A 17,469-nucleotide genomic window follows, 5' to 3' on the forward strand; every position below is an offset into this window, starting at 1 on the left:
TAAAGAAACACAAGACATTATTAGCACGTTAAGCTACTGAGCGAGAGCTGTACTTTCACACACAATCTGATGTATAATTCACAAGAAGTTGAATTACTGCAAAGTTTTGCCTTGGTCCATTCTTTCCACTGTCTTGATGAAAACAGAGTCTCCTAGGTTGAAAATATTTTGGGCAATAGGGTTTTTACGTGATCTTTGAAGTTGATCTGAGTGAATTTAATCTCAGTCTTTGGTGACCAGGGGCTGATGAGTGAAGTTTCCCTAATGAGCAGCACTACCCTTGGGCCCACATTCTTTAGGGGAGCGATTTGACAGGGTCAAAGCTCCTGAAAATATAGTAGATAGAAAAACAGAAATCATCGTATCTGGATTTTTAGTTAAGCCTGACCAGATAGAATGGGAAAAAACAGCTAGCTGCCACTCTGGATCAGTTTCTCCATCAAAGAGGAATGATCCATAGTCCTTGCAGAGGTAACAGGGGTTTACTGGCTAACACCGCTTGCTTTTTAAGTCTTATTCCTCCTCTTCTAATCATTCTAACTGGATATGTATCTATTAAAATGTCTTTTTTTTCTAGGACAAATGTGGCTATGTGTATATTTGAGTAAATAAGTAAGTACATAGTAGATAAGCCTATTTTAAATTACAACCTCTATAAAGGTACATTAATAGGCAATCAGATGGTAATACTCTCTGTTGGCATGCTCAGTGGAGTGTGCAAGCCAAAGGCCCATATTGAAGAGTCCGAATTGAGGCATATTACATTTAAAGTTAGTTTTTCTAAATAGGAAGGAATTGTGGTATGGCCTTTACCTTTGAGGAAAAGGATTTTAAAAGCGTAAAGCTGATTACATGCACAGTATGTCAAAGAATTATTTCTTGGAGGGAGACAGCTGACCTCTAGAAAAGGCAGCAATCATCTTTACATGACCAACGGTAAAGAGGATTTGTAAAATTTTAGGAACTGAACCCTCTGTAACTGACCTGGTCTAATACATGTAAGTTAAAAATAGAATGAAGAGAAAGAATACAAATTTGTGACAGAGTCAGAAGCCGTATTTAAGAAAAAGGAGAATTATAAAATATCAGGAAACTAGACAGTTCACACGTTTTTAAATATACTGCATAAAGACTAAAGAAATAAAAATGAATGTTGTATCTTCAAGATTGGGCTATAAATGGGGGCAAATCACACACCATCAATAACATTTACTGTAATTATTTAAAATTTTTTTTTTAAATTTATTTCTAGGAGAGAGAGAGAGACAGTGTGAGCAGGGGAGGGTCAGAGAGAGAGGGAGTCACAGACTCTGAAACAAGCTCCAGGTTCTGAGCTGGCAGTCAGCACAGAGCCCGATGTGGGGCTCGAACCCACGAACCGCGAGATCACGACCTAATCAAAAGTCAGACACTTAACCGACTAAGCCACCCAGGCGCCCCTACTGTAATTATTATTGACGAGAAAGTGTTTCAAATGGTCAGATTTGTGACCTAGGCTTGTTAGTAAACTGATGGGAACTGTGTTTGAAAGTACAGTGTCTGTTGGAAGGACAGACAGAAGAAGCAACTATTGAGCTTATGCTAACCGTGAAAAATACTGAAATGAAAAATCTGTCTACCAGCAAGAATTTCATGTTAATGAGAAACACTGTGATTAAGACATCATGTTTAAAATGGTAACTTGTCTCCTTAAGTTCCTGAAGACAACAACTACTGAGTTAGAGCATTTTAATACAATCACCCTGTGGTCTTACCAAGACATTGTTATCAAAGCAGACATCAGGCCCTTTTCGGTATCTGGGCTGCTTCACCATATCACAGGGATCTGGACCATCAGCTAAAGAGACTTGTTAAGGAATAGGACGTTATTTGTTCTTTCCACACAAATAAAATAATATATTTCGGCAAAGCAAGGACTAGACACCTCTGCCATTAGTCTAGTCCCACACGACTAGGTCAATTACTTGAGGGTTTAAGGAAGCAAGCTGCCACGCATTTTCTTTTGTCCCACTAGTGGCTCTAGGAAGAGGTCACTGAGATTTTTATTTTTACTCCAAGTGGTGTGGCCCTGGGCAGGTGGTCAGTACTCAGTAGATATCTGTAAAAATGTAAATGGCTGAAATGAGCCAATTACAGGGTATAAGACAGAGCCATATATGTGACACAGCATAAGGGAGCACCTGGGTGCCTCCTATTTACCAAGACAGAAATATACACTCATTGCTAAGAATAGACCCCAATTTCAATCATAGCTGGGACTATTTTATTTCCCCAGAAGCAACATGAGTAAATGCAAACATGAGGCGCTCTGCGGGACGTCTGCTGTCTACAAAGACAGTCATCACACTGTCATTTAGCATATTTACAAGCGTTAAGTAGTTTTGGTGTCATGGCCACTGCAAGTGTAGCAAGCAACAGGACCTTTTTTTTTTTTTAAGGCTGAATAATATTCTGCCATAGATGTACACCACGTTCAACTCCATTTTCTGACCATGGAGTGTTGACAGCTCTCCAGCCGCACAAGTCCTAGCGAGCAAAAGCAAAAACCCAGCAGTACTTCCTAACCGCCCTAAAACTCGAAGCCAGCTGCCCCTCCTTGCTTGCAAGCCATTTCCAGATCTGCCTGCAAACCTGCACGGCTTTCTCCAGAGAGCCGCAGTATAGGAGCAAGAAACTTGTCACAGTCTCTTGGTGCCTGGGTGGCATCGTTAGCACACATTCAAACCAAATTTTGCGAGAGGTCCATTCTGCCTGTGTGAGGTGATCACGGCCGCTGTATGACGTCTTTCTCTTTATGAGCATTATCAGTGTGATGAGGCTAAAAATGCATTACTTTAAGATGGCATTTGATTCCAAGCATCTCTGATGTCAAAGGATACAAGTCTGCTCTGCTTGTATGAGCAGTCGTGTGTCACACGGACAAGTGCCTTTGCTTTCAACCATAATGAATATTAAGTTGGTGTTCATAAGTTTTTCTACATGAAAGATTCTGCAAAAGAAAGAGTTATAAGAATCACAGAAAATGAATTTTTTTCTTTTGGGCAACAATTAAAGTCTTTCAGAGGTTCTTCCATATAATATGACATCTTGAAACATAAAGCATCACCAACATAAACAGTAAAACAAAATAAGAATATTTTAGAAGGGAAACATCACCAAGTTTTCTTTATTGGCATGCATAGTGTATTACCTCTCTCAACTGGATACTAGAAAATTGCAACAGATGTTTTAGGTGAGACCTTTGTTTTTTTAAGTGTTAGTTCTCAAGCCAAAATAAGCATTACTGAGTGGTTGAAACCCTTAGAATCAATGTTTTATTTGACATGCTTATGGAACTGTGGTATTTATTATTGACAATAAACAAAACCATATTTTATACATTAAAAACTTCAGAGCCCAAACTAAGCATTTTGCCCAAGCCAATGGCAGAGTAAATCTAGACTAGTGCTGTTCAACACACTTTCTGTGAAGACGGGAATATTTTCTGCTTTCTCCAGGAGGGTAGACAATAGCCACACGAGGCTATCGACTACTTGAAACGTGACCACTGTGGCTGAGGCACTAATGTGTAATATTGGTTATAACTGAAATAGCCACCAGTGACTGCTAAGTACTGAACAGGATGACACAGACATAGAAAGGGATTTAAATTCCATGCAGTGTTTTTTGCATGTCTTAAACTGGCTCTGCCTTTAGCAACCAAGATAAAAATGTTAATCTGTCATTAAAGAGTTATTTCTTTATGATTACACATTTAAAAAAAATTGGAGTTTTTTTCCTCCATTGAACGTGGGGCACAAGGATAAAGTGAATCAAGAGAAACCATGATACAAGTTAATATCCTGATTATAAATCTTTACATTACAACTTAGCAATCTGTGCCTTAAAAATTGACTATCACCAACATCTACTCACCCAAGGCCAAAGGCTTCCGAAACCGTTTCCTAAAGTGGATATGCTAAGTTCTGCACAATGATGTCGGACTCTTCTCTTCCTAGCCTTTACCTCTTGCTAGGACACAGAGGCTTGCTAAAGTCAATCATAAAGTCCTACTGACCTTGTCTGTTAAAAATTCACACTAGTTTCAGTAATCCCCTCCAGAAAACATGTCTCTGTTTGAATCCTCTGGATCCCCTAGCAAGCCCTCTAGCCCTTTCACATGCTCAGATGACCTCACCTCCTCGTATTTCCACCTCCCTAGATTAACATTTCTGCTAGAATAACCTGCCCTCATTCGCTAAAAACGAAGTGTCCTAAACCTGTTCCTCTCTGCTCCATTCTCAGGCACCCTATGACATGCACTATCACTCTCTCCCACGACTTTGAAAGGGCCCACCTTGCCTTTTCCTTCTAACCCTTACAGTCAAATTAAATTCTCAGTCTCATCCAAAAATGGCTGACGATGTTTTAAGTCTGCTAGTGAGCAACATTAAACTTTGACTTTGATTTTAGAAAGGTATTCTATTCCTAGAATAGCTTTCTATGAACCTGTTTAGTTAGCAATTATAAAATGAAATCCTGTATTTGGCTTAGAATTACTCAAAATGACTATTCAATCTAATCTTATTATATAGCTCATAGAGTTCTACAACTTTAGAAAAAAATTTTGAAGGTGTTCTTTTAGACAAAAAGACATTAAAATATAATCAAATTTCTCTTTGTTCTGCCTCAAAGTAGGTAGCATTTCCTTCATCCTATTATTGTAGTTGGAAGGATTACAACTTCTCCAGTTAGGATCAATTCTAAAGAATGTAAATTTTTAACAAACATTCAGCAAAACTAAAGATCTGTTTTCAACTGCAAATAGTTACTCTAATAGTAATCTCCATTATTTTCTGTAATGAAAAAGTGAACACAATTTCTTAGTGAAACCAGACTATTCCTAAAAGGAAACAAATTACCTGGAACAGTTTCCACAGTCTAACACGCCACTGAATGATTTACTGTCATTATCGAAGAAATACTGGGTTTGTTCAGTGATGCAGCTCTGCTTTGACAGAGAGGCTGTAAAGTCATCGTCTTCCATTTCAACTGTGGAAAAAACAAAGGTCACCAAAAAGCGACACTATAGTCAGTGCCCAGAGCCTTCATTTCCCACAGAGCAAAGAGAGTGTATAAGGGCAGGACCCTGCTTGACTTATTTACTGCTGTGTAATGTAGTGATAGCCCCTAAGAGGTGCCCATTAAATATCAAGAGAATAAGTGAATCCAATATATGAGTTACTAAATAGAGGCCAATATGACATAAAAAAGTTTCCAAAGCATTAGGAAAGTACTGACAAACATATTCCACTCCACTAGCTATCAAATGAACGTTCACACACACTCTCTCTAATATACACAAATACACGTACTTCCTCGAGTCAGGTGAACTCAGCACATCTCAAAACAAAATTTCATTATGATAGTAGCTTAGTATTTACATACCTGCCTCAAGAAGTCGTGGAAAGGTCAAACTCAGGAGAAACTGCTGTAGAATAGACCTAAGTTGTAAATACAAATAATTATTGATTAAAAACCTATATATTTCCTTTACAAATGATACAGTAAAAACCTGAATAATCTTACAGGTACACGTACACACTTTTCATCTGCTTGGAAAAAAATTGAGACTTTGCTAATAGAAAGTTGAGGAGCATTTTTATATAATTTAGTCTTAAAATTTCCCAAACACTGCAAATTTGTTTCTGTAAAAGGAGTCACAAAGTCAAACGTATTCAGGACCAAGTGAGGGACACTTAGGTGTGAACAGGACTAACAAGAAATGAGATCTGGAGATGTGGTACCTAAGAGCGTGTCAATATTTCAGAGGCTAGGTTTCTCATTCAGGGTTGCTTATTGTACTTTTAGAACTCTATGGTGGAAGAAAATAAAAATGATTTTGTACCATGGGTTTGTGAACTATACTTTACAATATAGACTATACCATATCTGTAAGTAAATAATGTGACATTCACGAACTAAAATATACCTGTTATATATAGAGCACTTGGTACATTTCAGTTTTCTAATAAATGACAATTGAGCCAAATTTTAGTACAGAATCATCTGGAATTGAATTCAGAAAATAAAAGGCCGGTGGGGGGGGGGGGTGGCGGGTGAGAAGGAGGTACATTCTGGCCAGAAAATCGCATAAAGTAATTAGGATTACTATGAGATTTAGAAAACCCAAGTAAATTAATATATATATATAGAAAACTCAAGTAAATTAATATATATACATAAGTATATATATTACTTTTATATATATACATTTACTGAGTAAATGTATAACTTAATTATAATATTTAATTAAACTTAATCCAAAATCTTTGCTACTTTCATAAAGTGGTACACGATTTGATTTTAGCTGGGAAAGCGTCACCATCAAATGACTGTTAACGTTTAATCTACAGGGAGTAAGGCTTGGACAGTATGGTAGGAATGATATGAAGGGGAGAGGGAGGGAGAGAAGGGATCCCAGACACCAAAGGAGGGTTAGTTCCTTGACTGGCCAGAGCCAAACAACGACAAATTTGATCTTACAGAATTTCATCAGTGCCTTAAACAGTTTAAATGTATTGTTTTCATAGGTGGTAGGGTATAGGTGAGGGGTTGAGGAGGTAAGGAGGTTAGGTCAGTAAGAAGACAGAATTAGATCCGTTTCAGCTACATGAGGCCTCTGAAACTCTGCCAGCCTCTGCAGGAATTGGAAAGAGCTCAGAAGATAAGTCACGAAGCCTTGAATCTGACTGATCAAGACATCTACTTTGGATACTAAAGGTAATAAATAGAAACTTTTAATACATTGATATACCTAAAACTTAAGGAATCAAGTATAAAGAGAAAAACACAATAAAGTTTCAAGAGATCTCTGAGGAGGCTGAAGTCTGCATGAGCATATTGTTTTCATATGAAAAACTAAGTAACGGTAACAGTTTTAAATTGATTATTCTGTAAAAATTACCAGTATGTCATTTAGGAAATGGGGGGGAAAAAAGTAGTTTCCGTAACAATTATTCACATGTCACAAAATCTCTACTGTCATCAAATTCTTGACTATTTCACAACCCCTTTCTCATTACCAGTAAAAATACAATTGTGACTTACCAGGCAGCTGCAGTGGCCCACCAGCCAATGTGTAATATGTCTGCTATTGATGGCTATAAGATAGAATGAAAAAGTCGTTACATTAATTGACACTGAGTGTTCCTTCGAGAGGAATGGATGAGGTGGGCATTACTGACCACATATGCCGAGCGATGCCCTGCTCCTTGTTTCGGTGCAGCGCCGGGTTCACACACTGACTGATAATCATAAGATTTGTTGAAAGCATAAACCGATATATTAACCAAGTGTCGCATCAAACTTGGATCAATCTCTCCAAAAAATCTTCCAATCTGGAAGAGAGGAAAAAAGACTCAAGTTTCAAATTCATGCTACATGTTAGCACCTCACCTACTGCAATGAAAAGAAATAAGACAAACCAGGAATTAAAACTACTAGACGTTAAGCACAAAAGCATGAAGCTGTACAGGATATTCCAAAAGAAGTGAAATGAGCTTGGGGTTCTCAGCGCTCCGGGGCTCTGTGTGATGCGTGGAAAGAACACACACAGCTAACTAAGCATTAAGGTCACAGTTGAATTTCTTGTGGGGAAGAGGAAAGTAGCCTGAGAGAAATGGGTGGGATTAATAAAAGAACAGGAACCTATGGACAAACTCAAGGCTTATCAACTCCAGTCCATGAATATGGCCAGTTAAGAAAAGCTCAGTGCTTTCTTGAAGTTTATTTATTTACTTAGAGACAGAGAGAGAGAGAGAGAGAGAGAGAGAGAGAATTCCAAGCAGTCTCCATGCTGTTAGTTCACAGCCCAATCTCACCAACTATGAGATCAGGGCTTGAGCCAAAATTGAGAGTTGGACGCTTAACAGACTGAGCCACCCAGGTGCCCCAAGATCTTGTCTCTTGAAAGAGAGACCAGAAATGTAGATTCAGAAATGAAATTAGTTGGCAACTCATTCTAACTTGCTTAAAATCCTGTGTGAGCCAAATAGCCTATGTGCTGGCAACTTGCAAATTTGGGAATAGAAACGTCATCAGTTCAAAGGAGCCACATATTAAGTTAGATATTATTAATAGTTAATATGCAAACATTTTCTCAATTTCTGAGAATTCAAGAATATAACTACATGTTTTAATAGTAACTGTTATTACTATAAAGGAAACGCAACTAATAAATATCAGGAAACTGTATTGAGAATATATTCATTGATAGGTTTATGCTTAGCATTTAAAAATTTATGACAGAAATACAACAACTCATTAATTTCTATAATGGCTTGAGGACTTTTATATGACGATCAGGGAAACACACTTTGGAAACTGTACTTTGTTCAACTGTGATACGTACCTGGTTAGTATAATCATCATGGTTTGCCATCAAAAGAAACCCACCATCATCTAGAATCACGCAATCCATTACCTACCAAAATAATAAAAACACATTTTGAGAAGATAAGGAGGCTTCATTATCAGTCTGTATTTCAGATAGATGATTTTATATATATATTTAGGGAGAGTGGCACAGAGAAAGAATCCCAAGCAGGGTCTCTGCTATCAATGTGGAGCCCAATGCAGGGCTCAGTCCCAGGACCATGACCTGAGCTAAAAATCTAAGAGTCGGATACTCAACCAACTGAGCCACCCATGTGTCCCAGTAGATTGTTATAACAAAAAAAAATAGGAAAAAAACCCTTCAAGTTAAAGATCTATGTTCAAGAGATTCTGATGACATAAATTAAGGACACACACAGATTCAAATTCTCAGAATTTCACCACTACCCTTTCCAACTGTCAACTGAGTCTGAACAAATCATAAGATAAATCCAGAAATAATCTTTTTGACATTTTGCTCATCTAAATGATCCAGGAAATTGGATGCACCAAAATACTTAATAATATATAAAAACATACTTAATATTTTGACAAAAATATCTTTAAAAATGCACTGTAGTCACCGTGCTTTAGACTAAAATAAAAACACATGGAGCCTAAGGATATTTATAACTATCTTATATTTTGTATAAAATTGGTTGAGTAATTTGAAATTTAAAAGTAGAAAACAGGGGCACCTGGGTGATTCAGTTGGTTAAGTCTGATCTCAGTTCATGTCATGTATCGTGGTTGATAAGTTTGAGGCCTGCACAGGGCTCTGTGCTGATATCTCAGAGCCTGGAGCCTGCTTCAGATTCTTTGTCTCCCTCTCTCTACCCTCCCTCATTCATGCTCTGTCTCTCTCTCTCAACACTGAATAAACATTTAAAAAATTAATAAACAGTAAAAGCAGAAAACAAAAAAAATGCTCATGATAGAAATCAATCCCCACCCAGTTTATACCATGTTTAAATATAGGGATCAGTTTAGTAATTTTTATTGTAATAAATGACAATTAAAAACATTGTTCTCAGAGTTGGGGACATATGGAATCCATTTTCGTAATGTGGAAGCAGCTTGCTAAAAACTCGACTCTCAAAACAGTCTTTATAGTCTCTATTTACAAAATGTACGTAAAATGGAGAAATTATAAAAATAACATTGTTGGCTTATAATTTCACATGACTAGAAATAAGATGATGTGAACCCACTGTTTGCCTTGGAAATATACACACACATATAAGAAATTGGGAAGCGAATAGTTGAATTCACCCTTTGTATTCCTGGAATACTTTATGTAGTATCATTCTTAGAGCATATTTAACATTTTTTAAAAATTTTTATTCATTTTTGAGAGAGAGCGAGAGAGAAAAAGCTTGAATGGGGAGGGGCAGAGAGGGAGGGAGACACAGAATCCGAAGCAGGCTCCAGGCTGTAACACAGATCCTGCTGTGGGTCTTGAACTCATGAACCATGAGATCATGACCTGAGCTGAAGTCAGATGCTTAACCGACTGGGCCACCCAGGCGCCCCCATATATTTAACATTTGAGCAAAGATATTTCAGAATGAAATAGAGGTAACAGAAGACAATATAAAATCCAATCCATGTAAGTGGAATTTGATTTAAAAAATACATAATTGCAAAATTGAGCTCAAAAAGTTTTCTCATCACTATATTTACTCTGTAAACAAATTCAGAGAAAGTACAAAGGACAGGGAAGAATCCCTTGATAACCAGTAAGGCCACTTTAGTTAGAAACCTCCCCCTTAGAAACAGCTAAAGACAATTAAAGAAAATCCAACACAACTGAGATTGAGTACAGTTCATACTAAAACAGGCTTTTTAAAATACTTTCCCCTTAATATGTGAATATTTTTAAAAACATGGCTAGGGATTAAAAGAATTTATTCAAATTCTTACCTATAAGTTAGTTCAAAATTTCATAAAATAAAAATTCCTGCATCAAATGACTTAAATCAATGACTTTAAAGCCTTAAAAGTAACATAAAAAATTACACTTAAAAATTAAAAATTTTTCTTACATCACTGTTCCTTTTGCAGTCACAAACTGGTCCAGCACACTAAAAGACAAAAATCCAATTAGTACCACACATTTTTAATAGAAAGAAAGGATTTTCATGATACATTATCATCATGCTGGAAATCTTAGAATAATTTATCTACTATAAAAGATTAAATGACGGGGTGCCTGGGTGGCTCAATCAGTTAAGCATCCGACTTCGGCTCAGGTCATGATCTCGCGGTCTGTGGGTTCAAGACCCACATCAGGCTCTGTGCTGACAGCTCAGAGCCTGAAGCCTGCTTTAGATTCTGTGTCTCCCTCTCTCTCTTTGCCCCTCCCCAGCTCGCACTCTGTTTCAAAAATAAGTAGATGTTAAAAAATTTTTTTTAAAAAGGAGATTAAATGACAGTCTAGCCTGCCATCAAGTAATAGCTATTTAAACTAGTATTTCAAATTCTAATATCAAAATATTTTTCCTCTTAATCAGCTAATTTGAACAAGTCTTTCCAAAAATATTAATTCATAGTTCTGCTTAATTAAAGTAGCACTGAAAATTATACATTGACAAAATTAAGATTTTACTTTTACTCTTCTTATTTGCATTTGGCATGGAGTATAGCATAAATGTTAGCAAAAATATAGATCTTACCGGATCCCTGATTGATGCTTTGGTGAAATTCTCTATCCAAGAATTTACATCAATTTTAATTCCAACAACTGAAAAATGATGTAAAGAAAAATTGACACAATTAAAAAACGTGGCTTTGATTCTTAGTATCTATTTTTCCTCTTATATTTGAATATTTCTGAGCAGGTATGTTTAAATTTCTTGAAATTAATTTCAGCTATACATTGAAAAGCTGACTTAAGTGAAAAGGTTGCAGTTTTAATGTCCATATAATATTTGCTATATGATAATTTTCAGTGTATACAGTAGCATTAAATTTGGGTTTACTGTAACATTTATTACAGAGATTATATTTCTTGGGGTTTTCCTTAAAAAGTACTGCTAACAGCTCTTACACTATTAAATAACTTTCATTTATATTCACAACACAGTTTCCTCATTGGCTACCACCTCACCAATTAACTCATACACAATAAGCTAAAAAGTAAAAGGTGGTAGTGTCAGGAATAGTCTTTTAATGTGAGGTCATTCAGGTGGAATGTTAAGCTTCCCTAGCCCCCTCCAATGCATGCATCATGTGGTTGAGAAATGTATGTCCAATAGATAGATAAGTGGATGGGAGGGTGAGTGAATGAATGAGTGTCTGGGGGAAAAAGTGAGTGAGTAAATGAGCCATTGACTGAATGAAGGAAGCAGGTAATGAGTCAGTGTTGGAGGTAATCTCTAGTTGAACCCCTGAGGGGTAAAATGGCCTTCAGGAGCAGGAAGGCAATCTATCGACCTTTTCAATCTGGTCTAATATACTCTCTCTCAAACATTCAAATAGGAAATATACAATGAAAAAAAGATTCTACTTGATTGCATCCACTTACTCCAGCCTACTTTCAGTTCCCATTGACGCTCAGTTTTCTGATTTGTTTCGGCAGTAGTCATTTTTCCATTTTATTGTAGTTTTATGTAAAAAAAAAAAAGGTTCTTACCTAATTCATTATATCTGGCACATGGTATACATATGCCATAACTTATTTATCTTTTCCTTCAATGATGGAAACTTAACTCTTCATGTTTAACTTATTACAAATAGTCACATCCTTGGGTGCATATCCTTTTGTGTCTTTCAAAGTATCTTTTAGGACAGACTTACTGAGTGGAAATGATGGATCAATCTGGCACGTAGAATTTTGATTTGACCCTATCAATTTGAGCAGCGGTGTATACACATACACCCTTAAGAAATCCTTCACTTCTGTGTAGTATCTATTCTATTTTTCCTCAGTCTTCTAGGTCACTGTATTTTCTTTTTAACAATTCCCTTATCTGTCTTTGTCTTTATTTTGCTTAAAGCTTTCTGGTGGCCTTCCTGTGAGATTTTACTAGAAATATTAGGTCACATTTAATTTTGGCCATGTGTATGTATACAATATATATGCTTACCTGCAGGTTTAAGAAGTTTTCCTTGGATATAGATTTCTACAGCTTTGCTTACCATAATGCCTGATTCATAAGCACCAGGTCCGCTTTCTGAAAAGAAAGAAGGCAACAACAAAAAAGGAAAACCGACCGGTCTAGATAAATCAAATAGTGAATAATTTCTCCTAATAGAAATAGGTGGATCATGTGTTGCATAAGTATTCTAGTACAGATAAGTCATAAGGAGGTGTGTAGTCTTCTCTCATCTTCCTCTACAGAGCAGGCTCATTGGAGTATCCGTGGGATGTCAGTTAGTCAGCCTGTCTGCAACCACTTCCACAACATAAATGGGTGCAGGCCAAATCTCTGCTTCCTGACATTTGCTAACAGATTGCACAGGCTGCTGAAGTTAGGTGGAAATTCCAGATGGATCGCAGAACCCCAAACAGCCTTTGCATTTTAGACCTCAGTCCCTGGACAAGATTCTCTGAACTTTAGTTTTCCCTTTTGTAAAAATGAGGATGAATAACACCTACCCCCAGAGAGGCCCAGAGATTAAATTAGAAAGCTTTGGGCAAAGAATCCAATAAGCTATTTTAAAATGTGGGCTACTGATAATTTTCATGAGTAATATATTTAATTAAAACTGACTCAACTGATTAATGACATTTTTAAAAGTCATTATACATTAATAGATTTACAGTTTGTGAAATGAGGGATTATCTACATATGTTTCTACGCATTACGTATACCTGTTGATATGTTATATCTACATTACTGGATGACTGTTCCCTGTGTGTGCACTTTACCTCCACAACTAACTGGAAGCTTCTGTCCTTTCAATGTCACACATAAAGTATATACTTAATAAGGACTGCTTGGAGCAATTATTATTAAAGTGTATGGTTATTGGGGAAAGCAGGAAGTAACAATAATTAATTTATTAAAAAAAGAAATTGAGGATAGCTGAATTCCAAGTAATACTTACTGTTAAAGTAGGGAGCAGTAAAAACATAGTTGTCATTATCGAGACTCCTTTTATAGAAGCTATCCTCATATGTTTCTGGATTTTCTTGCCAGTTTTCTCCAGCCCTAAGGAGGAAATGGCTCATCATTTTTATTCTTGAATCTGCCTGATAACTTATTTTTCTGTAAAATTATGGAATTTTACAGATATGTCTACATCTAATGATACTCATTAATAAGCAATATATCATCATAGAATAGATAATAAGGGTCAGAAAAAGCTCTTGGTTTTACTCTGCAGTTTTACCATCCAGGTAATTATGTACAAGTCAGTTAATAGGTCAATCAATAGTAATAAACCTCCCCACCACAGATTACAGACTATTCTGGAGATCATCAATGGATCTTGTCTCTGACTACAGTGAGAACAATGAGGTGCTATGAAAACATTGCCAATAGGCTATAACCCTTACGTTCATTTAGGTTTGCTTGTGTCTACAAAGAGAAAAAAATCTCATTTAATGTCTCTTAGATTTTGGAATAAATATCCAAAAGTGTCACTGAATAATCATATAATAGCATTTTTAAAGAAATAGGATATTTTAATAATGTAAATAATGTTAAATGTCTCCATTTTACTCTAATAATCAGTTTCTATATAGAATGGCTTCCTTATAAAGTAACGTGCACACCCTCAGAGTAGACTTGTAGTGCACTGATTTCTACAGATGTTATTTGAACTTACTCTTTGGGATAAACTCTGGTAATCCCACCATCAGTCACAACGAACCGTGCTTTCACTCCCTTGCTAAAACAGAAGACAGAAGAAGGCAATTTTTTATTTCTCGTACTCTTGGTAAGATAATAATATAGGTGTTGATGATACAAAGAGAAATAAAATGAGTTCCTAACATAAAGGAAGACAAAGTAAATATATCAATATATGCAAACTATGCTTTAATGTTGCAGATATCTAAGAAATAAAGGGAGAACGCTTAATGAAGCCCCTTCACAGTAAGGAAGAATAAGGCCACATTTTGAAGATGGAATTAGCAGAGGAGACAGAGACAGCAGGAAGATGTTACGCGTAGAGCCAAGACTGGATGTTAAGGGAAAGCTAGTAAAGAATGTTAAGTATTTGGTGTTATAAAAACAGAAGACAAGGTGAGAAGCTATAGAAAGTAAAGTTTTAAGGACATGGTTCTTAAGAGTGGTCAGCTCTTGAATGACCTTGAAATCCACGCTGGAGAGCTTCACCTTTATCCTGAAACTGGAACTGCATTTTAAGAGTGAGATGGGCCGGGGGGAGTCCTATGGAGAACAGAATGGGGGTGTGGGTAGAGGAATCAGAATCCCTAAAGACAGAATAAGCAGTTGCTGTGATTTCTTAGAAATGGGGAGTTATGAACTTGGATCTGAAGAAGACAGGACAACATTGTTAGAAGACGTATTTAGCATTTGGTAGTTGACTGGAAATGGGGTGGAGAAGAGACGGTAAATGAGAATTATCCGATTTCTCAATTTGCTGACTGGGTGTATAGTAGTGTTATTAAAAGTCCAATTCACTAGAAACATTATTTTATCACAAACACAGAAACGCACAGAAACAAGCCTTTTTAAGCATGGTTTGTTCACACTGCGGTGTGTAAGCGTCGAAAGATAAGTAATGGCAGATGTTAGTCCTGACACACATCCACAACTGGAAAGGCAAGTTGTCAACAATTGCAAGATATTTTTCTCAAGAAATTGTTATTAAAGAGTAAAATTTAAATTTCTGAGCCCAATTTTCCAAAAATTTCTCAGTGAAACAGATGGATATATATATATATATAAATAGGAAAAAATACTTACATGTTTTTCTGCTTACTCCAGTAATTTTGGACAAGTTCATTTGTAAACCCTGCATCCAGCAAGACTCTGTTAATCAAATCCGTGTTACCTAACAGAGAAAAAGGATAGCCTCAATTATATCCACATTGTTTTTTCATTAGGATAATAATGAAACAAACATACTCTCTACTTGTAAAAAGCAATTTACAGTGGATAATATATCTATGAATTTATAAATACATCCAATATTAATTTTCTGCACATTTTTGTTCATCTCGCCTCACATTTTTCAGGCTTTGGCCAGAATTAATAGAAAAGCCAATTCTAAAAGAAAATTAGTTTGTAAACTATATCAAAAAGATAGGTGAAATATGCCAGTCAGAAAACATTAAGGAAATAAAAGAAATACATTTCCTCTCTCTCTTTTTTTTAATAGGTGAGTATGGTGATCCCAAGCTACCATAAAAAATGACCAATTTTATATATAAATGTAACACTACGTAATATATATAGTTTTTTATTTGCTTTGGCGAAAGAACTGAATAACTTAAACACAGACCGGCAGTATTTTAAGACTGGCTTTTGGAATCTGCTGGCTTCAGAGTGTCATTTCTGGAATAACCAAAGAATAAAATAGCCCAAGTCCAAAGGTAATGGAGGGGCAGAACGCAATGACCAAGGGTCAATTAATACATACTCTTAAACAAAAAGCTTCACCTTCTTTCATTTCATTTGGTCCTCTGTTTTAAGCCCACAAAACTCTAATAACCTACAAATACTGAAACCTCACATTTACGAAAAAATTTTATTTTGTCCAGGTAAGGAATATGTGGTCTTCTTAATATATATTACTGCAAAAGGAGGGGAGTAGACTGGACAATATTTTAGTTGATTTTTTAATTTAATCCACATTTTAGACTTCATTTTAGGAACTGTTTTCATTATGTCAGTGAATGAATCAATTTCAAAAACAGTCCATTTGAAAAGTGAATGATGTAATTTAGTTGCTGCAAATCTTTTTAGGTAAAAGAAATGAAGCCATCATTCTAATTTGTGGCATAAATCACTGTTGCAAGCAATTTCATAATTTCATTCATGTTTTAATTATACTGTAATTTTAAAATGTGTCTTGAAATATGGCCCCTGCTGCATATAATACATAAACAGATTATCAGTATTCAGCTTTACCGTTTTACACACACAAAATCTCATTATGAGAATAGTTCAAAAATAAAGAGGGGTATGAAGAAGGGGACAGGCTCTGTTGCTTAAACATTTAGGTAATAAATGAACATAAATGGTGACAATTGTAGTTTTACTGTTGGATTAAGTACTTCCATAAGCACAATTAAAATCACCCAACCCACTTTAAAAGAAACTATTTAGATTTCAAGCACTGATACTTTTACTTTTATATATTATTTGATAACATGAGCTAAAATATGATTGAGAAAATTATAATATATAACATTGTCAGAGGAAAATATATTTTATAGCTACTACCTTTTTATAATTAAAAATTCAATAAAATCTCAACACTTCAAATGGCTATCTAAGCACCACAAGTATTTCCTATTGGATCATAAGGAAGGTTGATAAAAAGCATGAAGGGAAATGAAGACATGGGAGAAGAGACATTAATACAGATATTAGCACGGTGATACTGAAAGTATTTTTGTTTCAACATATTTATACTTTCCTAGGAGGTAGCATCCAATTAATATTTTTGTCAATTTATTTATTTGTTTTAAGAGACAAAGTGCATGAGCAGGGGAGGGGCAGAGAGAGAAGTAAAAAAAAGAGCATCTCAATCTGCACTGCCAGTGTAGTGCTCAACATGGAGTTCGAATTCAGGAACCGGGAGATCATGACCTGCGCCAAAATCAAGAGTCAAATAAATACTTAACAGACTGAGCCACCAAGGTGTCCATAAAGGCATCCAATTAAAGGAATATTCATTAACATTATGTCAGCTCTTTCTTGGGAACGCCATTATATACTGAAAGAAAAGTGGAAAGGCTCTGTCTGGCTCAGTCAGACTGAGCTGACACTAAGCAGAAAGGTATGGAAACACTCCTATCCAGTCATGATCCATGTAGACCTTCTCTACCTAACTCTAGCTTTGGGAGCTAATGTTAGCAAGGCTAGGAAGTTACTTCTTTTTATGAGATAAATTTAAATTTGAGAGATGCTT

General features: G+C 36.0%; 1 protein-coding gene and 1 non-coding gene across 8 annotated transcripts in view; both read right to left on the reverse strand.

Moving 5' to 3' along the window:
• Positions 1 to 17,469, reverse strand: part of CACNA2D1 (calcium voltage-gated channel auxiliary subunit alpha2delta 1) — a 482,620-nt gene that overhangs the window by 16,399 nt on the left and 448,752 nt on the right. For all 7 annotated transcript variants that reach the window (XM_039218422.1, XM_039218421.1, XM_039218419.1 and 4 more), the window contains 13 exons: positions 15,297 to 15,384; positions 14,191 to 14,253; positions 13,468 to 13,571; positions 12,504 to 12,590; positions 11,091 to 11,158; positions 10,461 to 10,499; positions 8,393 to 8,464; positions 7,227 to 7,379; positions 7,090 to 7,142; positions 5,428 to 5,483; positions 4,902 to 5,031; positions 2,880 to 2,989; positions 1,755 to 1,837 (listed from right to left, as the gene is read on the reverse strand). In XM_039218422.1, the coding sequence (XP_039074353.1) occupies positions 1,755 to 1,837; positions 2,880 to 2,989; positions 4,902 to 5,031; positions 5,428 to 5,483; positions 7,090 to 7,142; positions 7,227 to 7,379; positions 8,393 to 8,464; positions 10,461 to 10,499; positions 11,091 to 11,158; positions 12,504 to 12,590; positions 13,468 to 13,571; positions 14,191 to 14,253; positions 15,297 to 15,384 (1,106 nt within the window). The remainder of the gene's footprint in view (positions 1 to 1,754; positions 1,838 to 2,879; positions 2,990 to 4,901; positions 5,032 to 5,427; positions 5,484 to 7,089; positions 7,143 to 7,226; positions 7,380 to 8,392; positions 8,465 to 10,460; positions 10,500 to 11,090; positions 11,159 to 12,503; positions 12,591 to 13,467; positions 13,572 to 14,190; positions 14,254 to 15,296; positions 15,385 to 17,469) is intronic.
• TRNAK-UUU lies at positions 1,351 to 1,435 on the reverse strand. Its single transcript has one exon. It is a non-coding gene; the product is annotated as a tRNA-Lys (tRNA).

This window comes from Hyaena hyaena, unplaced genomic scaffold (genome assembly GCF_003009895.1).
Source record: "Hyaena hyaena isolate Hyena2069 unplaced genomic scaffold, ASM300989v1 scaffold_761, whole genome shotgun sequence".
Taxonomy (NCBI): Eukaryota; Metazoa; Chordata; class Mammalia; order Carnivora; family Hyaenidae; genus Hyaena; species Hyaena hyaena.